At 36.9% G+C, this 27,590-nt stretch overlaps 1 protein-coding gene across 1 annotated transcript; it reads left to right on the top strand.

The window, feature by feature from the left end:
• The first annotated feature begins 41 nt into the window (after positions 1-41).
• Positions 42-15,109, top strand: LOC100892190 (mitochondrial sodium/calcium exchanger protein). The gene is made up of 9 exons (XM_030992056.1): positions 42-362; positions 1,445-1,578; positions 2,255-2,387; positions 4,408-4,529; positions 6,676-6,753; positions 8,174-8,249; positions 9,234-9,314; positions 10,358-10,422; positions 14,670-15,109. The coding sequence occupies exons 1-9, from the start codon at positions 236-238 to the stop codon at positions 14,859-14,861; spliced, it is 1,008 nt and encodes a 335-aa protein (XP_030847916.1). The 5' UTR covers positions 42-235; the 3' UTR covers positions 14,862-15,109.
• The last annotated feature ends 12,481 nt before the right edge of the window (positions 15,110-27,590 follow it).

Raw genomic sequence — 27,590 nt, 5'->3', positions numbered from 1 at the left:
TACTAATTGCATATACCGGTAGGCTAAATGAAATGAAAAAGAATGAAAAAGGAAAAAAGAACACAAACAATACTAAGGAGGCAAATTTCTGTTTGAATTCAACATGGGGTGATTTTTTTTTTAATTGAAACTTTTTGTTGCAGTTTATTGTAGATCTGTGCATGATTTGATTCAGTTGATAGTGCCATTGTAATTCTAATTATCAGTGAATTCCTCAAATGTCTTCCTCTCATTCATGGCAGGCGAGCTTTCTGCCACAGAGAGGTTAGCTGTGGCCAGTATACTAGGAGTAGATGAAGAGGTTGTTCGTAGCATCACGCCTCTACCTCATCATACCAGTGACCATGATAGTAATGATAATGGTAGGTGCATCTAGGCTGTCTCTGTGGGTCTGTTACACCCACAAATGGAATAACGCCCACAAATGTAATAACACTTTACCGACAAATGTAATAATTTCACCCACAGATGTAATAACCACTTTACCCACAAATGTAATAATTTTTAATCAACCACAAATGGGGATGTTACACCCACAAATGTAATAACGCCCACAAATGTAATAACACTTTACCCACAAATGTAAAAACACCAACAAATGTAATAACACTTTACCCACAAATGTAATAATTTCACCCACAAATGTAATAACCACTTTACCCACAAATGTAATAACACTTTACCCACAAATGTAATAACACCCACAAATGTAATAACACTTTACCGACAAATGTAATAATTTCACCCACAGATGTAATAACCACTTTACCCACAAATGTAATAATTTTTAATCAACCACAAATGGGGATGTTACACCCACAAATGTAATAACGCCCACAAATGTAATAACGCCCACAAATGTAATAACACTTTACCCACAAATGTAAAAACACCAACAAATGTAATAACACTTTACCCACAAATGTAATAATTTCACCCACAAATGTAATAACCACTTTACCCACAAATGTAATAATTTCGAATCACCCACAAATGTAATAATGACTTTACCCACAAATGTAATAAATTTGAAGTGATATTTTGTCGAATTTGTTCAAAACTAAAACCCTGTAATAAAGCATGGGTATAGCGCGCAGTGTTTACTCCAGACCCGGTTATTTAAAAAAAAAATAAAATCATCAAATCTAAGACCCCATAATCCTTTTCCTGTGGAATAACATGAGAATCGAGCGTAGTCTTTCCTCCAGACACGGTTATTCAAAAGTAAAAAAAAAAAAAAAAAAAAAACTTTTAAACTAAGACCCCACTTATTTCGTATGAAAAAATTCAAGCGATAACACAAGTAGAACTACTATTGCATTGTGTTTAATATTGGACCAGTGCTTTTTCTCATTATTGTGAACAAAATATCAAAAATAATTGATATATCTATATATATTTGTTTGTTATTGAAACCTATCTTCTAATTTGTTCACTGTTGCAGAGTCTCAACCCCTTCTGAGAGGTGAAACCCCTCCCCCTGGTCAATTGAAGGAATTCTTTCTTGGTCTTTGTCCTGTAGATCTGAAGGAATGGGCGGAGCTTGCCTGCTATTTAAAGATATGGCAGCTAATAAAGGTATGGTAAACATTGTTTAATGATGGATATTCTTCATTTGGAATAGTAGTTTTAAATGATGTTTATATTTAGGTTATAGTAATGATAATAATAGCTAAATTTGTTATTGCACATAAATATATACATGGTACATGTCTGGCGTACTTAACCAGATTTCCTTATCCTTCTCTGCTCATTACTCAGCCACTATACATTTTCTTCAAAAATTGTTTGGCACATGTCATTTATTTATTTATTTGTAACTTTGAACATTCAGTGATAGTTTCCTTGTATTCTGCATGTATTTTAAATGTTGCAGTTTTATTTGCTGATTCAATATGTGTCAGCTTTTAGCTGGGGCTTTTAATATATATAAATAGCCTTGTTAGAAGATAGGTTTCAACAGCAAATATTTATTGCAATATAGCTTTCATGAACGATTTGTAATTTCAAATCAGTATTTTGTTACAGCAATTTTACTTTCCATTTCCATGCATTTAGTTTCGCATTTTGATGTACTGTTGCACCATGTGAAAGAGGGAGGGGGGGGGGGAGGATTGGGGAGTCCTGAAAAGAACTGTCAGTAATCTTTCTTTCTTGGAGAGTCTGTGAAACCGTAAGCCTACTGTTTAGCTACATCACCATGCAAGCCGATACTTATAAGTAGTATGAAGCATTTTGTTTTCCATCTTTTCAGTGCCCCATGCTATTATGTTTAAAAGCGACGGTTCCAGTGGTGGACTACAACGAACCAAAGCATAACTGGAATAGATTATTAAACACTCTTAATCTTTTCTTAGCACCAGTATTCTGTGCGTTTGTTACCAAAGGTAGGTGCATATTTTTCCCCGTTCTCATATTACATTGAAGGTATAGACCAGTTCTGGTCATGCGACTGCATTGTGGAAGAAACGTTGTGGAATCGATCAGGAAAGGTTGATCATCTAGCATATAAGCATTGGTGTGTACTGCAAGGTTCTGGAATCATCAAAATTATAAGAAATTTGGCCCAGTCTTGGTAAAGTTACAAGCACTGTACACAGAAAGATGTATATGGGACTACGCGATATCTATTCAGGCCGGATCGATATGATAATTTACCAAATATATCAATTAGTAGGCAAAACATATTTTTTCACATGATTGGTAATAAGAGCTTCCATATCATTTTTTGAGAGGGAGGCATTTCCAAAACTGGTTGATACCTTTAAAAAGGGAATTTAATGTCTCCAAACCCTCTCCCCATACATTTCTATGAATGGCAATGATGAAATTCACATCGTAATGACAAATTGCCAAAGTTGCTGGAAACAAGAACGTGTGCTTGCCCCAAATTTTATTTTACAATCAAATATTACAACCATTAAGCTACGTGTATCTGTGCGAAAGTTTTCTGTAGGAACATAACTTGGCTTTTGACCTGTATTTTAAAATACATATATATGTAACGGTTCTAGGACATCTACCCCCTGAATAACCACCCCCATAACCACCCCTAGGATAACCAACCCCTAGGACCACTACCCCCAAGGGCAACCACCCTCTAGGACGACTACCCTCCCCAGGAATACTTACCCCCTGACAACTACCCCCGGACAACTACCCTCTAGGACAACTAACCTCTAGGACAACTACCCCCGGACAACTACCCTCTAGGACAACTAACCTCTAGGACAACTACCCCCAGACAACTACTCCCTACGACAACCATCCTCTAGGACAACAACCCCCCGGACAACTATCCTAGGGGGGGGGTAGGTGCCCGGATATGATATGTAACATAATGTAGCGTCATTTCTGTATTATAGGTAGATTGTTTGTGGGTGTATGAGACAGTAACTGCTTTAACCTTTACTGTACCATTGCCTGTCTGTCATTTATTTATGCTACTGTTCACATGTTGGAGAACCAAGCCCAAAGAATATTTATGACTTTAAAAAGGATATTTATAATAAAAATTTCTTTTTCTGCAGGTAATGAACACTTATTTTTGTAAATAATTTGTTCATATTTTGTATTGATCAATTCTGCTGTAATTATTGTAACCATTTTTTCACAATTAAAGATGTGAAAGTCTTTTTGATGGGGATATTCATTGTGGAAATACCCGGTACATTGATTTTAATGAAGACAGGAAAAGCGTGAAAACAGGAAAGTTAGATTACTGAAAAGAAAAAAAAAGAAACAGGATAAGGATGTTATTCATTTCTAAAGTTGCTATTTGTAATGTAGCTTGTGGTTACCACTTTCATTTTAGTGCCATTGAACATTCCATTAATTTCAAATTTCATGTTTTTGGGTGAAGAAAATGATATTTCTCATGGAAAGGATGCGTAAGAACGTGTGTCCTATGTCATATCATAATATTACATGTATCATGGGGACAGTTTTCTTACAGCAAAAAAAAAAGAAGAAATTTATGAAATCTTTAGTTGAGAACAAATGAAAGAAATGCTTAACAGGTACATGTACATGTATGTCAATAAGTTGCAAACGTGACTGTATTTGATCGATAAGAAATTACTAATTTTTTCTATCCTTCTCCAAATTTTCCCCAAACTTCCATTGATCTGTTTCTCTTATTTTGGGGCCTTATACATAAAACCAACTTATTTTACGGATGGACTTTCTTTTTAGAGCAGATAGACTGCAAATTGAAATAGGGAATATGTACAATGTATAGACAATGAGAGTATAAATATATTGTTGATTATGACAATACCTTTTTACTTTCTCTTTCTCCCTCTGTCTCTGTCTCTCTCTCTCTCTCTCTCCTTCTCTCTCCCCTCTCTCTCTCTCTCTCCCTCTCTCCTCTCTCTCTCTCCCCTCTCTCTCTTCCGTATACTCCAGGTTTAACCCAAACTATAACGGATGGTTTTGTGGTATGGTACCTTGTTCTGCCTATATCATTCTTGTTCGCAGCTTCAGTCTTCTTGACATCTAAACCAAAGGAACAGCCGGTCTATCACGCAGTAAGTTACACAAAGATTCTCTTCTCTTTGAAACTATCAAGCAATTCAAAATAAGAAAGATTTCCTATTTGAAAAAAACAACTTCAACTTAAAGGTAATACAAAGTTTTGGGAAATTTTGACAATTTGGTGGATAGTGATTCTAAACAATTTTGACAATTTTGACAACGATCACTGAATATTGTAGGGTCGCATATTCTTCCAATATGTTCATTTAAACGAAATTCATGACTCCATACCAAAACTTTGTATTACCTTTAAGGGAAGCCATGTTTTTATACCCACACCTCTAACCAGAGGCACAAATTCACAGTACACAACATTGTGCAAGGCTTCCTAATATGTAATAATTTTCACATAAAAATTATTTTGGGTATTCTACTACCGGTATACCATTGTATAGATTGACAAGCTTCTCGAGTGGAAGAAAAATGTTTGAATACAGATGTAACTTGTTAGAAATTATGAATTACTTGCCATTGGTGGCGGAGGCGTTATGTTTTGGGGTTGTCCGTCCGTCTGTCTCACTTTTCTTTACCAGGATAGCTTGAGGACCAACAAATTTTAACCAGATTTAGGTGAAGTATGTATGTGTATGCAAGGATAAATTGATACGATTTTAGGTGGGAGAGGTCACTGGTCAAAGGTTGCAGGGTCATGAAAATTTTTAAAAATACCAGAAAAAAAATCTGGTTACCACAATAACTTACAACGAACCCCTTCAATTAAACCTGATTATTGTGTGTATGAGCATGAACATTGTAGAAAAGAGCTATTGAGATTGAATTGATACATGAAGGTTCGTTCGTTCGTGTCTCCTTAGATCAAGATAGTTATGTAAAGGTTCCTTAATTACAATTACATTCAAATAAATTACATGAAGGTGTAAAAGATCAAAGGATTATAAATCCTAGAAAATATTGTAATACTGTGATAACTCAACAAAAATTGAACCATTTTATACCAAACTGGGCTTAAGTTTGTTTGAGTACTAAAAGATTAAGTAAAAATGACTTTGGGTCCCATGAGATCAGATGACTTACTGGTAGATGTTAAAGAGTTGTCGATCAATTAACAGACTACAAGGCGATTGCATATTGGAGACGCAGTCGCATTCATTTTATTTGTGTTTGGGTTATGTACCATTTTTCTTGTGGGTGTATATTGTCTATGTAACACATATATACACTGTTGGTCATAATGGTGGAATAATTATTTTTACCCCAGTTAAGGGAAGGATTTAAAAAAATTATTTATTTCTAATAGATCTAGATAATGGCATACATTCTCAGATTTTATTGAATATTAATTTGCGAGTGTTTGTTCTGCGTGACTCCTAAATCATATGTGTGCTCCTATGCTAATCAGCTAGGGAACCTACGTCCTTAAATCATAATTGACATAATGAGGATTAATGCCTCAAAAAGGGGCACTAATATAGCTGATCGACACGATTTTTATCCTGGGGCCTCACAGTAATGAGGCCATTGCTTAGCCCCTGAATCATGACTGTACGCAGTGTTTGCTAGGGTACGCGGCCCCTTCCACAAATCCCCCAAAACGAAGAAAATGCAATAAATTATCAATAATACATTGCATTTCCCCCCCGGCCCCCAACAGAAAAAATTCCTCTTTGTGGCCATGCCTTGAACCATAATGCATGGCCCTACAGAGGAATTTTTCCTGTTGGGGGCCGGGGGGAAATGCAATGAATTATTGATAATTTATTGCATTTTCTTCGTTTTGGGGGATTTGTGGAAGGGGCCGCGTACCCTGGCAAACACTGCGTACAGTCATGATTCAGGGGCTAAGCAATGGCCTTGTTACTGTGAGGCCCCAGGATAAAAATCGTGTCAATCAGCTATATATTAGTGCTCTTTTGTGAGGCATTAATCCTTATTACTGTCAATTATGACTTAAGGACGTAGGTCCCAGCTGATTAGCATAGTAGCACACATATGATTAAGCAGTCACGCAAAACAAACACTCGCAAATTAATATTCAATAAAATGTGAGAATGTATGCCATTATCTAGATCTATTAGAAATAAATAATTTTTAAAAATCCTTCCCTAAACTGGGGTAAAAATAAATATTCCACCATTATGACCAACAGTATATATATTTTAATCTTATTTTACTCCTCAGTTATTTTCATATGTAGGTTTCGTTGTAGCTGTGTTATGGATTTATTCTACGGTAAATGAAATTGTCAACATTTTACAGGTTGGTAATGTTTTCTTTGATAAAATAGAAACAAGTTTAATGCATTGGTATTAATGATATGGCCTTGCCTTTAATCGCCGACAGAGGGCATTTCAGTGTCTTGCAAAACCTGAAACTTTCACATTCATCATATTTTCATAAAAGTTTTATGCTATGGAATAATTGGCTAATGGCATGACCAGCATGCAAGTTTTGCCATTTGACAAAGCTCCTTGCTGCTCTATTCCATATCATGGTAGTCTCATGTTAGATAATTTAATGTTTTACAGTAGGGCAATGCCAAGGAAAATGTTCACGTGCCCAAAATAAAAATATTTGCAATGATTCCAAATGTATTTGAGCTTTCATGACTACGCTCAAATTTGGTACTAAAACAAAAGCGCTCAAAACGCTCTTTGATCAAAAGTTATTAAATTCTGTAGAAAACTAAGCTTAGTCAGTCTTTAGATATGCCAAAGGACACAAAACATCATTTCATCACCTACTTAAAAAAAATGCTGCTTTGATTTACTTAAAATGTATAGTTTTAACCCTAATAAGGCCGGGCTATTTGAAGTCTTAGTAGGGCCGGGGGGGCCATTATGGCCCCCCCCCCCTCAAGATCTCGGCCGCGAAGCGGCCGTTTGCCGCGAAAATTTGCACGCATGTCAAGTGAAGTGTAAAGAATAATATGATAATTTCAAATTTTTTTTAAATTCACTCATTTGCATATTTATGGTAATTTATGCAAATAAAGTCATAAAAATCACATTTTTACCAATAAATCATATATTATTCATATTTAAGCATTCTTTTTCACTAGATATATTCATTAGACCATTCTGAATAATAATACGAAAAAAAAATTGGAAGATCCAGCTTATTTCTTATGTTATCCCTTGTTTTGATAATTTCTTATGTATTTCATTGTTTTTTTAACTTATGTATTTCATTGTTTTTGTTGTTTTATTTCATCTTTTACTACAATTCAACTATTTTGACTCCCAAAACAACCACCTAAACTTTAAACAAGACCCAATAACCCATGTTTGATCTGTTTTTTAGGAAAAATGACTTTACCATACGTTTTGTACACAAATCACGAAAATGAGCGATTTTCAGGCTGACATGCGAAGACAAAAGGTCACGTGACCTTGTAACCGTAGGTCCGATTTTCAAAAAAATTATTTTAAAAGTTGCGCAAGACTCGAAAGAAAAAAGTCAGCGAGCGGCGGGGCGCCATCCATATACGTTCCCGAGCAATCGGAAAAATTGTGGAGGGGGGGGGCCATAATGGCCCCCCCCGGCCTTATTAGGGTTAAAGGTCTTATTTTCGTAAAGTAATTGTCAACTATGAATAGAAGATTGCTTGCCACTACATAAAAGAAATCATTATGGTTTAAATGACGTGTAACTAATGTGTTTCTATCTTACATAATAGATGTTTGGTGTGGAGTTCTCCATCAATGATGCGATCCTTGGTCTTACGGTCCTAGCCTGGGGAAACAGTATTGGAGGTATGTCAAAATTGTGTGATAGATGTATAGAGGCTCTTAATTGCTGATAAATATCTAACATCAGTCAAAGTGTCTCTTCGAATTTATCATTTTTTTTTACACAAGAAGAAGTTTTTCTTCTTCTTCTTCTTCTTCTCCTCTTCCATCTTCTTCTTTATCTTCTCCTTCTCCTCGTTCATCTTCTCCTCCTTCTTTGTCTTCTTCCTCTTCTCCTTCTTGTCCTTCTTCTCCTCCTCCTCCATCTTCTTCTTCTCATTCTTCTTCTTTATCTTCTCCTTCTTCTTCTTCTTCTTCTTCTTCTTCTTCTTCTTCTCCTCCTTCTGCTCCTCCATCTTCTTCTCATTCGTCTTCTCGTTCTTCTCCTCTTCCTTCTCCTTACTACTACCACCACTACTACTACTACTTCCACTACTACTACTACTACTACTACTACTACTACTACTACTACCAATACCACCACCACTACCACAACCACCAACACACAAAATGACTAAAATTTCAGTTTTTCTAAAATGTTTGACTCAGGAATGTCCTTTCTCTGAAGACGTCCTATGCTGATACTCTATCCATAACATATTTTGAGTAGTGCCCCGAGGGAGAAGGCACCTTATCGATAGGAGATAAACAAGAATTAATGATATGTAGTACATGGCAAAAGGAGAGTCATCAGCGACTACATTATAATCCACTAATCAAACTGCCAATATGAGATTTTCATAGACTTAGCGATCTCATATTTCAAACATTCATAACTTTTATATTATTGGTCCGATTTATTTCAAACTTTTGCCATTCGGTTTATCTTGTTTTTCTTCTTTCTTAAAAAATGAACTTATTACAAGAGTTGGATCGCTCTTTAATCCAAAATTATCTTCCATTCCATTTTAAAAAGACAATGTCTTAATATTTGGAGAATTTGGGGTTCAACACTCTTGTATGGTAATTCATGCAATGTTAATAACCCTTAGATTTCCTTATTTTCAGATCTAGTAGCTGATGTTGCAATGGCCAAGCAAGGATTCCCAACCATGGGCATGTCAGCTTGCTTTGGAGGACCTATGTTCAGTATCTTTTACAACTTTTATTAATGCCCCACTGCACTACTTATAGCTACTTGCGCCGTCTATATAGCAAACAATGCCTAAGGGGTGACCATTGGACCCCCATGGTCCCCATTTTCTTATATTAAGAGTCCTAAAAATATATTTCAGTCAGTGATTCAGACACATTTGACTGTCAGTCACATACATAGAAAAATTCCACTGTATTCCACTGAATAATTCAAGAGAAAATAAACTCTTTGTCCTTTTAACGACATGACACAGAATGGCGCGATTTTCAAATATCCAGGAGCAAAATATTTTGGGCCCGATTTTAACCCCCCCCCCCCTTGAAAAAATCATGCGTACGCCCCTGGTAATGGACATGACAGATTAAGCATAACGTACATGACACTTTTGTCAGCTTTTATAAACCCCTCTATCTTTGCTTTATTAAACATGTTTAATGTGTCATGTAAGGCTCTTGTCAGTAATTTGTGATAACTTCATCATAATGTACTAATCGTATCGGATGCTTTTCCTAAAAATGTTAACACATTTTGCCTTAATAGTGAGAATTTTGAAGAAGTGTGAAAACCGGTAAATGCACTTAATTCCTACGGATATACCACTCAAAATAAAGAGCTTGTTGTGCTCTTTTTTATATCAAATTTTCTACTGAAAGTGTCACTTATAGTTCTGGAGTTATTGCCAAATTTATGATTTTGGGCTAGTGAACATTTTCTATTGAATTGCCCATGTCATTATGAAGACAGTTTCTCTGCATAACGTCCGTTGAAGTAGTTTATTTGTTAGAATGGTATTCTTAAACAACAGAATTGTGAGTTTCTTCTTTCTTTTTCTAATTTTCTTGATCAATGGTAAAGTTCAGTAATGAAAAAAAAAATATCAAGCAGTTACACACAAGCCATTTGATAATAACTTTATTTCAGATAGCAAGGTGATTTAATATCTATTCATTATAGGAAATAGATGTGATTGGCCTCTAAAAAATATCAAATGCCTCGCTTGATTTCAGTTTCTTTCTTAACCCTTTGCGCTGCCCAGATATGCTGCTAGGTATTGGTATATCATGTACCATTGTCACAGTCAGAGATGGGGGCACATTTGTGGTAAGTCGTCTTTATTGCTACGCGGTCGGGATGCTTTTTCGAAAAGCAATCCTTCAAGTTGTTTTTGATGTATTCCCTCCATTCGTAATTATGATATTGACACATTTTTTATACTCCAGGGGAGTGTTTCACAAAGGTCCTAAGTAGAACTTAACTCTAAGTTGGACTTAAAATTTATGGACAGCCATTGGAGTCTTTAAATGAAATATATTCAAAAGCAGAAATTCAAGTATTTTTGACTTTTTATTAATTCCACATCCAGAACATGAAATCTCCTTGATGATAGAAAATATGAATGATTTCAATAAACAATGAATGCCTTTCAAAATAACTTTTACAAAATATTTTCAAAGATGCTAATGGCTTTCCATATTTTTTAAGTCCAACTTAGAGATAAGTTCAACTTAGGATCTTTGTGAAACACCCCCCTGGGCCCCGTCTGATAAAGAGTTGATATCAATTGCAACTATTATAAGTGATAGGGGACTGCAGACTTGCGATTGATTGGAGGTCTTACGATTGATTCAGATCAATCGTAACTCTTTGTAACTCATATGTATTTCATAAATCTGTTCTGAAATTTGGAGAACGAATCAATATTACAATCCTGTCTTCTTCAGTGGAGCATTGTCTGCCTACGTGTGTCGTTATAATAATGAGTTTTAATGGGTTTATCTTCTTTTTTCCCCCCCATTTTATCCATATTTTCCTGATTTTTCCCTTATTATCTCTATTATCTCTATTCTTCCCTATTTTTCCCTATTTTTTTCCCAACTTTCTTCCTCAAAAGGGGGAATGTTGTTAGATGCCATTTTCCCCCACCGAATCCTCTTTTTTATGCCTCCGTTACGAAGTATCCGGAGGCATTATGTTTTCGGGTTGTCCGTCCGTACGTACGTCCGTACGTCCCGTTCTTGTGATCGCGTTATCTCAAGAACCGACTGATGGATTCCTACCAAACTTTGGTCATGTATGTAACTTGCAGAGCCAATGAATTGATTAGATTTTGGGGTCACGAGGTCAAAGGTCACAGGGCTCATTATGTATGCAAAAATAGCTTGTGATCGCGTTATCTCAAGAACCGACTAATGGATTCCTACCAAACTTTGGTCATGTATACAACTGGCAGAGCCAATGAATTGATTAGATTTTGGGTCAAAGGTCACAGGGCTCATTATGTATGCAAAAATAGCTTATGATCGCGTTATCTCGAGAACCGACTAATGGATTCCTACCAAACTTTGGTCATGTATACAACTGGCAGAGCCAATGAATTTATTAGATTTTGGGGTCAAAGGTCACAGGGCTCATTATGTATGCAAAAATATTGCTTATGATCGCGTTATCTCAAGAACCGATTGATGGATTCCTGCCAAACTTAGGTCATGTATGTATCTTGCAGAGCCAATGAATTTATTAGATTTTGGGGTCATGAGGTCATAGGTCAAAGGTCACAGCGCCCATTATGTATGCAAAATTAGCTTGTGATCACATTATTAATAGAACAGATGGACAGATTACCATAAAACTCAGGACATGTATGTATCTTGCTGAGGCAATGAACTGATTAGATTTTGGGGTCATGAGGTCAAGGTCAAAGGTCATGGGGCTCATTATGTATGCAAAAATAGCTTGTGATTGCATTATCATTAGAACTGATGGATGGATTACCATCAAACTCAAGACATGTGTGTATCTTGCATTTGGGGTCATGAGGTCAAAGATCAAAGGGTCATACATGTATATGAGAAATAGCTTGTAATCACGATATTCTGAGAGCCTGTTAATGGATTACAACCGGACTTGAATTTGAAAAATTTCTTCCGTTTTGGTTTGTAAAATTGCTCTATGACGGAGGCATCACTTTCGTCTGCGCGCAGTCGAAGTTCCATCTAGTTTTTACTCAAGGGTGGGCGTGGTTGAGTGAAAAAAACAACCTTTTTTAGTGCTCACTATATCACCCCTGTGCCATCCAAAAATTCAGCTCATCAATATTTAACTAACAATGATTATGGTTGTTGTCAGTATTAGGTTAGGGCTTCAAAGAAATGTCCTCTGTTCTTGGAAGCTTTTACGTTTCATTAAATTATTAGAGAAAGAAGACGATTTGTATTACCATTCTCGACTCTTAACCCTTGTCTCGATTCAGTTCCCCCCCCCCCCTCCTGCGCGATGGCTTTGACATTTCATTAAATTATTAGAGAAAGAAGACGATCGTTGTACCTTTTTCGATTCTTAATCCTTGTCTGAATTTCTAAAATGTTTTTTGTCTGCTTTTTTCAAGTTCTTCCTACGTCCTCGTCCTTTTCTATCCTCTCTTTTTTTGGCCGGCTTTTTTTTTCTTGGGGGGGGGGGCCCCACCGCCCCTGGCTACCTTGTCCGCCCCTAGAAACTCAGGGGTTTAAGGCAATACATTACGGTCAGATAAGCATTCAGGGTCCCGTCTTAGGGCCCCTGGTGGGGTCGAGGGTGCGGAAACCCCGGAATCTCAGGGGTTTCAGGCATTTGATTACGGTCAGATAAACATATTTTTATACCTTATTTGTGACACTGGCAGGACACTGATTGGCGTGAGGTCCAGCGGGCGGAGCCCCCATAAGGTCAAGGGTTTTAGGCACTAAATTACGGTCAGATGAGTATCAAGGGGCCCGCCTTAGGGTCCTTGGTTGGGTCCCGGGGGCAGAGCCCCCGTAAGCTCAGGGGTTTTAGGCGTTTAATTACGGTCAGATGAACATTTTTTATACCTTATTTTGTTGTGACACTGGCAGTTAACTATTCTTTCTTTCTTGCTCTCTTTCTTTCTATTTCTCTTTAATATTATTTTCCAAAAAATTCGGGGGGGGGGGGGGGGGGGGGGGGGGGGGGGGGGGGGGGGAGCTGGAAGCTCCCGATCACCGCCGTTCCGCGGGCCCTGACATGTAGGCATCTCAAGAGGCATATTTCTCGCCTGGCTGTAAATTTAGGAATTTGTCATTTTACACCAAACGCATAAAAAATATAATTTACTAAAAAATGAGAAAAAATCTCGGAAAATTATGTCATTTCAGCATTATGTGTAAACCACAATTATGGAATTAGAAATATATCACGATTAATTTTTATTTTCCCCGAGCCCCCCCCCCCCCCTCCCCCGATCTACACTTTGTTGGGGGGGAAATCGCAAAAGATCTATTTCCCCTTCTTTTCACCCTTTTTTTCTCTTCCTCTTTTTCGGTCCCTTTTAGCTCTCCTTTTTTCCTTTTCCTTCCTTCTCTCTTTTTTAGCGGGGGCGGGGAAGGCAAGGGCCTTTTGCCCCACCCCCACCCCGATCCACAACTTGTTGGCGGGAAAATTGCAACTAATACCCCTTCTTTTCTTTTCTTCTTCCCCAATTTCCTTCCCTTTATCTCCTCTTTTCCTTTTTTCTTTCCATTTCCTTCCTTCTCTCTTATTTTTGTGATTGGATGGGGGGGGGGGGGGGGGGGGGGGGGGAGGCAACAGCCTAGGAGGTAAGGCCCCCCGATCTCCTTCTTCCCCTTTTCTTTTCTTCTTCCTCTTCTTTCTTTCCCTTTCTCTCCTCTTTCCCTTCTTTTCCTTCTCTCTCTCTTTCTCTCTCTCTCCTTCTCTCTCTTTCACTCTCTCTTTCACTCTCTTTCACTCACTCTTTTTCCCCCTTTTTCCCCTTTTTTTTGTCCTTCTTTTTTGTCCTTCCTTATTTTTGTCCTTCTGTTTTCCCTTCTTTTTTCCCTTCTTTTTTTCCCTTTTTTCCAGGGGGGGGGGGGGCCGGGCCCCCCCCCCCGGGGCCCCCTGGACCCGCCACTGGATAGACCATGTGATGAATACAGAATATAGGATCGTAGCTGTATTTGTGGTCCTCTAATTATGAGCCTCACTGCTTTAAATTGGATGTTCATCCATTCTTAATCAATTCCAATTTGTGATTCAAACCTTGAATGGGATATTTTTTTTGTAATGTAACCAAATTTATACTTGATATGAATTGTGTTATTTACCTGTTATGAATAATAATGATTGTATTTCAATAGTCAGAGTGCAAATTACATATATTACGTGTTGTTAGGTAGGGCATGCCATAATGTTTTTCCTACTTAGCGACGAATAATGTATGCAATTTGAATTCTGGCTATTGAAATGCATTTATTCGAAACAGGTGAATTAAATAATTTGTATGAGGAGCTTCACAGAGGCATATGCATAAATTTGGTTACATTACGAAAATGGCCTATTGCCGTGTTTTTTGTTAACAGCTCCACACGGACGATGTCCAGTTAGTTCTTGCCCTGGGTTTAGCAGTGAGTCTTCTTTCTTCCATGTTCATCATGGTGGTTACCAGGTTCCAAGCTGCGAGGTTTTATGGTATCTATCTCTTTATTCTCTATGGAGTAATACTGGTTGTAGCTCTATTAATAGAGCGTCAAGTGATAGTGATACCATGGTGATGACCAGGTTCCAAGCTGCGAGGTTTTATGGTATCTATCTCTTTATTCTCTATGGCGTAATACTGGTTGTAGCTCTATTGATAGAGCTTCAAGTGATAGTGATACCATGGTGATGACCAGGTTCCAAGCTGTAATATGGTTTCTATCTCTTTATACTCTGTATCGTGATGTATGTTGTAGCTCTATTGAAGCCAGGTGCGTACGCAGGGGGTTTTGGGGTTAACCCCCCCCCCCTTTACTTTTTGTTATGTGTGTATTTTTGAGCAAAACACTCCCCTTTGGCGGATTTTTTATTTTATTTATTTTATTTTTTTATTAATTAAAAAAAAAACTAAAAAAAAACTATGCCAATGACTTACCTAAAAAAAAAGTGACCTTACCCCCCCTACGGAGTAAAATGTCAAGGTTTCAAATTTCGAGACCCCCCCCCCAAAACAAAAAAAAAAACAAAAAAAAAGTGTCCTCTTACCCCCCCCCCCCCCCCCCCCTTCAAAATGATCATGAAGTGGCTCAAAAAAGTAAAAGTCTTTGAGTGACAGGATTTACCATACTCATTTCCCCCAAAGACTGCAGTGTTATAAAAACCGATTTCCACTCATAAACATCTTGATAATCATACAGGCAATCCGCTTGTAAAAGTCGTTGGATTCCTGACTGACCTAAAGGTTAATAATTATGATTGCAGCACAAGCTTAATCCAGGATTTTGTTTCAGAATCTGATGCAATGTTACAGAGTCCCTTTGATAGAGCTTAATGTGATACCATGGTGATTACCAGGTTACAAGCTACTAGATATTATGGTATCTATCTTTTTATACTCCATGTTGTGATTTATGTTGTAGCTCTCTATTAATAGAGGTTAATGAACTTGAATACACAAATTTAAAAATAAACGGTAATGAATAGATACAATATTAATTAGGTTAGATATGTCAAAGCGATCCGATACTAAGTACACATAAATAATAATATCAGGTGTAAAGCTGGAAAGAGTACAGTGACATAATGCCTACCTGATACAATGTCAGTATGGAGTGAGAAGTGATAGTTTGTCATTTGTGGAGGATTACTTGATCTGTCTTATTCTTCGCCTCCTGTTAAGGTCTATCATAAGGAACATTGTTTTTCTGAGCAGCTCTCAGAATGCAGGAATGTCAAACTAATTACTTGATCTGATGTAGATTTATTACGTCTTAATACACTATATATTTCATGAATATACAGAAAGAGTGTAACAGCGCACATTTACTTTAAAGGGGAAGTCCACCCTGAAATTAAGTTAGTTTTAATAGGAGTAGAAAAATGAGAGAAACAAGTCAGTGAAAGTTTGAGCAAATTCCGATTAAAAATAAGGAAGTTAGGATTTTTGAAGTTGTGATCAATCAAACACAAATTGGCAACTCTATGACGTATCATGCGAGCTCAACTTCCATTTGCTCAGTACTAAAAAAATCTAAAATTTTCATTTTCCCTCAAGAAAAATTTCAACCATACATGCACCCTAAATATAATAATTGCAAATATGTTTCTATACTCCCCCTGCAAGGAACAAATATATATTCCGTCATCAATAACGAAGAAAACATGATTTTATGGAATATTATGCACAAAGCAAATGAAAGAGAGCTCGTATAATAAGTCACAGAGTTGCCAATTTGTATTTGATTGATCACAACTTCAATAATTCATAACTTTCTTATTTTCATTCAGAATTTGCTCAAACTTTCACTCACCTGATTTTCTTATTATTCTGCCTCTATCGAAACAAACTTATTTTGGGAGTGGACTTTCCCTTTAAGAGCATCAATTATATGCGCATAAATATACCTCCTTTTTTCGGGGCATGGGGGGGGGGGGGTGTTCAAAGGAAAAATGTCAAATATTCTAATTGAATGTCGATAAGAGCTGCTATGATATAGTACCTTCTTTTAGAATAGCACGTAACATAATTTTCAGAAAGCTTTGATTGACGACATATTGATTATCATCTTGTGATATTAAATCTTGATATGGGATTCATCATTGAGTATGAATGTATTGGAAGCTAATGTCCCCCCCCCCCCCCCATTCAGAAACATGAACCAAAAAATGTCACTTCTTTGCTGTAAAAAATTCAACCACTTACAAAAAATATACCTCATTCTTTTTACGGTGTTACAATATCTGCAGGTTTACAAACTGTGCATTGTGTATTGTGCAATTGTGAGTCAATTTGTTTGCATCTTGATGGGAAAGAATGCATGGTACTATCACTCGAGGGTTATTCAAGCATCAATATTTTGAAAATGCCTCCTTGTGAAAACTTATGGTGCCATGAACACCAATTGCAGTCAAACCTGCTTTATTGACCACCTGTATAGAAAGACCACCTGTCTTCAAAGACCACATTTTTGTTTCCCTTGATAATGGTTTCTCATTGAAACATGTACTAAAAGAACCTGTACATAAAGACCACCTGTTTATGAAGACCACTTTTCTTGTCTCCCCTGGGTGGTCTTTGTAGACAGGTTTCACTGTATTTATGAACCAAGTGAGATATTTCCTGTGCATTTTCATTTGAACTTCATGTAATCAGGCATATTTGTTAATGCACCTTTTATGTTAACCAGTACTATTAGAGTTTGATAAATGGGCATTCATTCAAAGATCATCTTTCTTTGTGAAAAGGACCAAAGGACCAAAGGATTATTCAGCAATAGTCAAGCTGTTGTGTGTATGAGAAAGTGAAAAATTTTGGATTTATTACAAAATAATACATTTTCGAAAATTGTTGTGGCAATACTTCAAGAGAAATTTATAATATTTTATAATAATTTATAATGATGATGTTTACTGTATCATTGCACTTAGTACTTGATTTTGTAACTTCGTTCCAGATGCAATCTTGAACATCACATACACTGTCGCTCATAAAGGTGGAATTTTTTTTTTACCCCAATTTATGGAATTATTTTAAAAATAATTTTAAAATAATAGATCTAGATAATAGTATACATACTCAGATTTTATTGAATGACAATTTGCCAATGTTTGTTTTGCGTGACTTCTAAAGCATGTGTATGCTACTATGCTTATCAACTAGGGGACCTACGCCCTTAAGTCATAAATGACAGTAATGCGGATTAATGCCCCACAAAAGGGCACTAATATACCACATCGACACGGTTTTGATCCTGGGGCCTCACAGTTACGAGGCTATTGCTTTGTCACTGAACCATGACTGTACGCAGCGGGGGCTAGGGTAGGGGGCAGTTTTCATAAATTAAAAAAAAACAGAAAATGCAATAAATTTTCAATAATTTATTGCATTTTACCTCGGTTCCCAACATAAACAAAATCTTCTGTGTGCCCATGCCTTGAGCCATAATGCATGGCCGTTCAGAAAATATTCCACCTTTATGAGCGACAGTGTATATTGTGAATAATTCAAAACAGTACACCGGTTAATGTGATAAAGTGTGTGTCTACTGGTGAGTAATATATCTGGAAACTTAAAGTAAAGCTATATATTTTGTAAGACGGTACATGTATATATATATATATATATATATATATATATATATATATATATATATATATATATATAAGCAGATATTATATTTTCTTTATGTTATTTGACCTATTTCAAGAAAAAAAGAATAAAATTGTATATTCTAGCACCTTATGATAAGGGCAATGATGATTATGTCTGTTTGTTGTCCTTTATTGAATCACTACACGAACCTTGTTTGTAAGTGTATATGTTCATGTGTATCAATGTGTTTTTGAATGGATTTCAGGGGAATTCCACGCTGATAATTAGCTGGTATTAATAGAAGCAGCATAATTAGAAAAACGGGTCAGTAAAAGTTTGAGCAATATCCAATTAACCCTAAAAAGACCGGCTATTTGAGGTCTTAGTACGGCCGGGGGGGGGGGGGGGGCATTATCCCCCCTCGTTAAGATCTTGGCCATGAAGAGGCCGATCTCCGCGAAAAGTGTAATGAATAATATGATAATTTCAATCTTTTGAAAAATTCACTTATTTGCATATTTATGGTAATTTATGCAAATAAGGTCATAAAATCACATTTTTACCCATAAATCATATATTATTCATATTTAAGCATTCTTTTTCACTACATATATTCATTAGACCATTTGGAATAAAAATACGACAAAAAAAAATTGAAAGAGCCAGCTTGTTCCTTGTTCCTTGTTCCGTTTTTATAATTTCTTACGTATTTCATTGTTTTTTTAACTTATGTATTTTATTGTTTTAGTTGTTTTATTTCATTTCTTACTACAATTCAACTATTTTGACTCCCAAAACAACCACCTTAACTTTAAACAAGACCCAATAACCAATTTTTTAGGAAAAATGACATTTCCATTTGTTTTGTACACAAAACACAAAAATGAGCGATTTTCGGGCTGACATGCAAAGACAAAAGGTCACGTGACCTTGTAACTGTAGGTCCGATTCAACAACAACAAAATTGAAAGTTGCGCAAGACTCGAAAGAAAAAAGTCAGCGAGCGGCGCGGCGGGGCACCATCCATATGCGTTCCCGAGCCATCGGAAAAATCGTGGAGGGGGGGGGGGGCAGGGTTAAAAATAGGAAAGTTATGAATTGTTGAAGATGTTATCAGTGAAAAACAATTGCCAATACTGACGTATCTTGCGAGGTCCTCTCCAGTTTGCTCTGTACAGAATATATCATAACATTTTCTTAGGTATTAATGATGGAGTAGATTTGTTTCATACGTCGGTTGTATGAAAACATATATACAATAATTATAATAATGGTGCATTCACGATTGAATTTTCAGACCGGGCATGATGGCTCAGTGGTTAGAGCGCCCGCCTCATGAACTGGAGGTCGTGGGATCGAACCCCGGCCGAGTCATACCAAAGAGTTAAAACAATGGGACCTTCTGCCTTCTAGCTTGGCGCTCAGCATATTAGATTGGAGAAGGGTAGTAATAACATATCATGTTATGCAGGGCCATCTGGAAGAGCAGTTTCATAACTGAAGTGGCTACCCTGGGTAAATAAAACGTTATTATTATTATTATTATTATTATAGTGAGAAAATAGAAAGTTCTAAATTTTCTTAAACATAGCAAATGGGAATAGCCCCCTAAAGATACGTCACAGATCGAGTAGCCAATATGTGTTTGACTGATCGAAACTTCCAAAATACATAACTTTCTTATTTTAAATCGGGTTTTGCTCAAACTTCCACTGACCTGACCTCATTATGTTTGCTTCTATTAGAACCAACTTCATATCAGGGTGGACATCCCTTTAAAAACATAAAAACTATCTTTGAATGCAATCTTGCTTTTTGAGTGTTGAGTGATAAATTCGGACAGAATCAAAAGAAACAGATACTGAATTTACAAGACTTCTATAATTGATAAATGCCAAAACATTTAGATAACAAATGTTATATAATGGCTATTGTTCTTTGGAATGTGATTTTCAGAAATTTTGTCGATTTTCTTCATATTATTCTGTCTGTATCAATACACTTACCAGTCAGAATTGTTTGAAGTTTCTCTTGAAAAGCAGGTTCATTAACAGAACTTTCGGTCACTGGCGTACTGGTGGGGGGGGGGGGCGCCAGCCCCCCCCCCCCCCAAATAAAATTGAACCATGACTTATTTTCACAAGTAATGTATAAATGTTCGTGATATCACATGATTTTCAACAAAATGCTAGTTTCTCCATTATTTCTTGCAAACTGACCCATTCCCAAATAGCCAGGAAGAGCATATGTTTTTTTATAGTCACTAAGGGCCTTATAGTGGCCACAAACAGTAACACTAATTCCTTTCCAGAAGCTACTGTGCAAAGCACTGCCGGGAGATAACATGCTACCCACCGCTCGGGCTGAGCATGCACAGATTTGCGAACGAGCGTTCTATACTTACATCATGTAACACTGCACATTTACCGTTAAGGGACCCAGTGGGGGAAATTGAATTCAGACAAGATTAAGAGTAGAGAACGGTACAACGAATCGTGTTCTTTCTCTAATAATTTAATGAAACGGCAAAGCTTCAACGCTTCGCGCGGGAGGGGGGGGGGGGTGGGCAACTACTTTCAGACTAGGATTAAGAGTCGAGAACGGAACAACGAATCGTCTTAATCTTTCTCTAATAATTAATGAAACGCGAAAATGATTTCAGACGAGGATTAAGAGTAATAATTAAATGAAACGACAAAGCTTCCGCGCTTCGCGTGGAAGGGGGGAACTGACTTCAGACAAAGACACAATAAAACGATTCGTCTTCTTTCTCTAATAGTTTAATGAAACTTTAAAGCTTCCGCGTTTCGCGTGGGATATGGGCGAAAATGAATTCAGACAAGGATTAATAGTAATCATTTATTGAAACGTCAAAGCTTCCGCGCTTTGCGCGAAAGGGGGGGGGGCGGAATTCAGACAAGGATTAAGAGTCAAGAACGGTTCAACGGTACAATGAATCGTCTTCTTTCTCTTTACATTTAATGAAACGTGAAAGCTTCCGCGCTTCGCGCAGGGGGGGGGGGGGAGTGAATTCAGACAAGGGTTAAGAGTAATAATTTATTGAAACGTCAAAGCTTCCACATTTCGCGCGGGCGGGGGAGGGGGACTGAATTCAGACAAGGATTGAGAGTCGAGACCGGTACAATGAATCGTCTTCTTTCTCTAATAATTAAATGAAACGTCAAAGCTTCCGCGCTTCGCGCGGGAGGGGGGGAAACTGAATTCAGACAAGAACACGATACAACGAAACGTCTTCTTTCTCTAATAATTTAATGAAACGTGAAAGCTTCAGCGCTTCGCGCGGGATGAGCGGAATTGAATTCAGACAAGGATTAAGAGTAATAATGTATTGAAATGTCAAACTTCCGCGCTTAGCGCGGAAGGGGGGGGGGGGACTGAATTCAGACAAGGATTAAGAGTCGGGACCGGTACAATGAATCGTCTTCTTTCTTGAATAATTAAATGAAACGTCATAGCTTCCGCGCTTTGCGCGGGAGGGGCGAAACAAGCTTTAAGAGTCGATCGAACAGTACAACGGATCGTCTTCTTTCTCTAATAATTTAATGAAGGGAAAAACTGAAAAATAACTTAGTTCCTGGCCCCGGGTTTATAAGGTTCAATTAGTAGACATTTGGATATTGACATTTTTATATTTGTCGGTAATAATATTTGTGGCTCGTTTTGTCGGTAATCGGTGGCCTCTACCCCCCCCCCCCCCCCACTGAAAAAGATCTAGCGACGCCCCTGATAACGACACAGTTTATACACTCGAGATAATTTTTGCAAGTACTACTGGTGAAGTACCGGACCACCGTCTTTGTGCATTGTGCGGCATCAAAGCATAATTTATACAACGTCTCACGACGTGACAGATCACTTTTCTCTAACTTCTAACCAATCAGAAGGTCTCTTTTTTTTCATGAAGTGCCGGTGGACATTAATGCGCCAAATGTGGTTCTCAAATTGCAAAAGATCCCTACTCTTGGAAGGGGTAGGAGAAAGCAATTTTACGTCATATTACTCCAGGAAGTGCCTGAAATCGCGTCTAATTTGGTTCTAAAATTGCAAATGCTTCTTACTCTGGGAGGGGGCCAGAACCCCCTCCCAAACCCACCCCCTGCTTGGTCGCTCCGCTCCCTCGCCGTTAAAGCCTCGTTCTGTCGGCTTCATCGTTTTACATATATTTCACCTCATGCCATGTTGTGCCCCCCCCCGGTAAGAAATTCCTGGATCCGCCACTGATACCCATACCCCTTGAACTCCGGGGGCTTCGCCCCTTGAACCCCGCCGGGGCTTTGCCCCAAGACCCCACTTTGAGTACATTCAGCGGGGCCTGCATGTTGTAGTGGGGTGATTCAGATTTTTTTTTGTCAGCCCCCCCCCCCCCAAACGTTTTTGCTCATTACGCCACTGCTTTCGGTTAAATAACTATATCAGGGCCTTGTGAATAATACCTACAAATATGGATCATCCGGTCCAGGTTCATTCTTGTGCACCCCCCCCCCCTCCCCCCTCCTACACAAGAAACCCAGAAAGGGCAGTTACCATCTTGAATAGTAATTTTGTATTTTTAAGTATTTGTCAACATTTTATTGGCAGTTTCAAAGCCAGAAAAATACAACTTGCTAAATACTAAATGTGTTTGTTTGTTTGATTGGTTGCATTTATTCATATTCCATGTAAAATTATCAAAACATAATACATTTTACAAAAAATTAACATTAAAAAAAATATGGAAATAAATAATCCTGAATCCTGGTAAATAATGACATGAAAAAATGTTCTGTAAATCATGAAATACGGAAATGAAAATTGAACCTAGGCTAGGCTTGTTGCGTGTATAGGTTCATTAAATTAAACTTTGAAAAAAATATATAGAAGAAGAAAAAACAAACAGAATACACATATACTAAACTGAGAGAAAACTAGAAATAAACAAAATACAACACAGTAGGGCATAAAGTGAAAGAGAGAGGAGAGAGATACATGCAGAGCGAAAGAGAGGCAGATAGAAAGAGAAATAAGCTGTAGAACTCGACTCGTTCAGAATAGGAGACTAAAATATTATTTTGTAATGTTTACATGAAAGCTTAACTATTCATTACCATGTATTACATGCAAACACTAACAGAAAACTACATTTTGCTAATACTAGGGTGATCACACTGCCTGTGCAAACAGTCTGCCCCGCGAACACACACACACGCACACGCACACACACACACACACACACACACACACACACAACAGCAGTCAGTTGGTAGAAATAGCAATTTTTGTAAATGTATTTAAAAAAAACTAAACAACATTTTTAAATTTTTATTTCACATATATTTCAAGCTTACCTTTAACTACAATTCTATGTAGTTTCATTGTTATAGACATGTGGAAAATATGTTAATTATTTAATTAGAATATTGTCTTTTCAGCCATGTGGGACATGGCCCGCTGATCGCCCATTGACTCGCGCTGCTATTCTGCGTGGTGAAAAAATGCACCTCAATGTATAAAACTCCCCTACAAAAATGCAATATCCTCATGTGTTTCACTCATTAAATCAATTTGTTATTTACACTCAAGGTAGCCACAGCTGTACTGGGATCACCAAAGTTTTTGCTACTCTGAAATTCACTCCCTGTAGAATGTTATGGCCTGTTGAATGGTTTCTCGGAAAATCGTCATAAATCCTCAAATCTGACATCTTTTAAATAGGCAAATATACTGTAATGTAGCTGAAAGTCTACAAATTCTTATCATATGATCGGTTTTTCTGAATAATTTGTGAAACACATGAGGAAAAAGCTGTGATGGTGATCCAAGTAATTTCCATCGCCATATTTTATTGGCATTGCAAAAATATTTGGAATTTAAGGTTAATATTTTGTGTAAATATGATCTATGAATATATGATTTAAAAAATGCCCCCAAAAATGAACAGTTTGACTTTCCTAATTTGCATAATGAGTGCGCGAATTTTTTTTCTTCAAATGAAATATATTTCCATACCTGTCTGATATACATAGGTTTCACTGATGTATCATGTTCGGTTTTGATTCGATTACATATGCGCATATTAATTAGGCGGAGTTATTTTCACAACCTTTTTATATCTGCAGATTCGCAAAAATGGCAAAAATGACTTATTGTGTTGGCTTCTGTTTTCAAAACGGAAATAGATATATGAATTTTCTTTTTTGTATTTTTTACCACAAAGATGATATTTTAGTGTCTGATAATTTAATTTATTATTTGTGTCCAAGAAAGTGATGAATTAAGTTGTCAACTTTGTCGAATTATGCCATTTTTGCCAATTTGACCATTTCTGGCAGGTTTTTCGGTAATTTTGCGATATCAAAAAAATGGTATAAAATCACAACGCATTGACCGATTTCAATTCTGTTTTTTGTTTTTTGAAGCTTTCATAAAGCTTGATCATTTACAACCATCAAATAACATGTGTTTGTTGTAATTATTTTTGGTGTGCTATACCTACTAATACATGTTTTGTTCTCAAAATGAAGAATGTGTTAATTCTTGATCATTTCAGTAGTAGATGACACAGAACATTATTGGTGACTTTGATACAAGGTGATGCTTCCCTTTAAGTATGCATCGATTCTTCAACAAATCAATAAAAGTGGATTATATATATCATATTCATTGTCATAACCTTTATGTACAGACAGAGCCATTTGTACGTCAAAAATAATGCTAACAAATTTCTAACATTTGAATAACCTAAGGATGATAATGAACTACGAAAGAACTGTTAAAAGCACTTAAGATGAAAAGTAGCAAAATATTGTGTAGTTGAGAAAATATATGATTTCTATTGATAATATTGTACGTCAATTATGTTGTTCTCACAACTTTATTTTGATGTTTGAATGTAAATAAACACCTCATTAGAGGCACACAAAAACAAAAAAAATAATGGATTTCATCCAAATCTGAACATTTTGCCACAGGCATGTTGTATATAGACCGAGAGATTAAAGGCTAAGTCTAATCCCAAAATAATTTGCTCTTAATAGATGCAGAAAACAAGAGAAACAGAGAAGGACAAAAAATGAGTAAAATCGGATGACCAATAAAGAAGTTCTGATCTTCTTTTTTTTAAGTAAGAAAAACTATGGAACTTCACAAGTCCACAAGCCGAGAATCACTACACAAATTGGTTATCAGTTTGTGACGTCATTGCCTCGCTATTGATCAATTGCTTTATATATTTTTTATCCCATTAATTTCCCTTTTTATCCCCAGAACTTGATTTCCCCATGCCTTTGCCCAGGTTATATGATTTGTATCATATTGCGTGCATGACATTTCACAAAATCTTGTGACTTCGATACTATTTTCTGAATATTGTATATTCAAAATCCGATTTTTTACATAAAAAGTTTATCGAAATTCACATTTTTCATGATCTAACTGAAAAATAATTACTCTATATTAGTGCATCTACACAAAAACATATTACAATGATTGTAATATGTTTTTGTGTGGATGCATTAATATAGAGTCATTATTTTCTCAGTTAAATAATGAACTAAATGTGAATTTTGATAAATACAGTCGATGATTTTTTGGGGGAAAATTTGAAATTTGTAGTATTAATATAAAGAAAACAATTAGTGGATAGTAAGACAATGACGTCACAGACTCATGAGTGAATTGCCAATTTGTCTTGTGATTTTCAAAGTTTTTCATGTCATTAAAAATTCATAACTTTCTTATTAGTTATCCGATTTTGCTCAAACTTTTTTTCCGATTGGTTTGTCTGCTTTTTCTGCTTCTATTGAAAGTAAGTTATTTTTGGAATGGACTTGCCATTTTTGAAATATACACCAGAATACTTTTAATTTGCATAATTGGAATGCAATGTAAAGATGAGGCAAAACATAAACTGGAAATGACAGAACGGATGTCACTTGCATACAATTACATGAGCGACTGATTGAGGAGGTAACGGTTTGGAGAGCACTTTGAAGTATGAAATTTGGTCGGGTTGCGGTATGAGTGACCTATACTAAATGATACCAAAATTATCAACGAATATAAAGTAACACAAGGTTTATTCAGTCTAACTAACTCATTAAGTAAACCGACCAGGCGCGTACACAGGGGGGGTGTTTGGGGGGTTAAACCCCCCCTTTGGTAATTTTATGTGTGAAAAAAAACCCTAAATTTCTCTAAAACCCCCCCCCCCCTTTTGGATTTAAAAAAAAAAAAAAAAAAATCCAATGGTTGACCTAAAAAAGCTGAGCTTACCCCCCTCCCCCCAACGGAGCAAAATGTCAAATTTTCAAATTTCGAGACAAAAAAAAAAGAAAAAAAAGTGACCTCTTACCCCCCCCCCCCTTACTTATTTACTTAAAAGCAAATTTAAAAAGAAGAAACTATACTCTTAAATGTAATTTGAATACGCTTTTAATTTAGGCCTACATTGCAGCTCACACTGGATCAAGAGGATAATGATTACGCATTCCCTCTAAAGATAAGAGCGTCCATTTATTTTCCAGATATATAATGGAGCCGACAGTTCAGCATAATAGATGGAGACATATTAGGCTCATGATGACAGGCAAAATCAAATGATTACTCAGCTAGTAAAAGTTTAACCAAACGGCGTTTGGATGTGTTCATGATATAACGGTACATCATCTTTTCCCCTTGCCAGATGCATTTCTTGGTGACTTGCCCAAACTGAAGGACGATTTGGTTTTGTTGAGTTTCTTGCGGACGTTGGTCCAAGATTCCTTGCCCTTTGGCTTAGAGGGCGGGCGAGATAAGTCTTTCAGGCGACCTGTCAGAGTTGATAAAACAATAATATGCATCAGAAAATAGGGCCCAATAATACGATAAAGTGGAATACATCAATTATGGGTCATTTTGTAAGCAATGGGCAGCCAAAAGGCAGATGTATTCGATCCTATATTCGACTATACACTCGATCTGTCGGACGGTTCAGGAAACGTGAAGAACCTTCATTCTGCTAACAACCACGGTCGTATGCCAACAGTTTTGGAGGGGCGTGAGACGCAGGGGCGTACGCAGGGGGGGGGGGGGGGGTGGGGTTAACCCCCCCCTTTGGTATTTTTATGTGTGTAAACCCTCTTACAACCCCCATTAAACCCCCCTTCCCCCTTTGTTTTTTTTTTATTTTTTTATTTTTTTTAATTATATAAAAAAAAAAAATTATGCCCATTACTGA

The sequence above is a fragment of the Strongylocentrotus purpuratus genome, unplaced genomic scaffold, assembly GCF_000002235.5.
Source record: "Strongylocentrotus purpuratus isolate Spur 01 unplaced genomic scaffold, Spur_5.0 spur5_scaffold_2, whole genome shotgun sequence".
NCBI classification, from domain to species: domain Eukaryota; kingdom Metazoa; phylum Echinodermata; class Echinoidea; order Camarodonta; family Strongylocentrotidae; genus Strongylocentrotus; species Strongylocentrotus purpuratus.
Note: the sequence above shows the minus strand (reverse complement) of the source record. Positions and strands in the feature narration are given on the sequence as shown.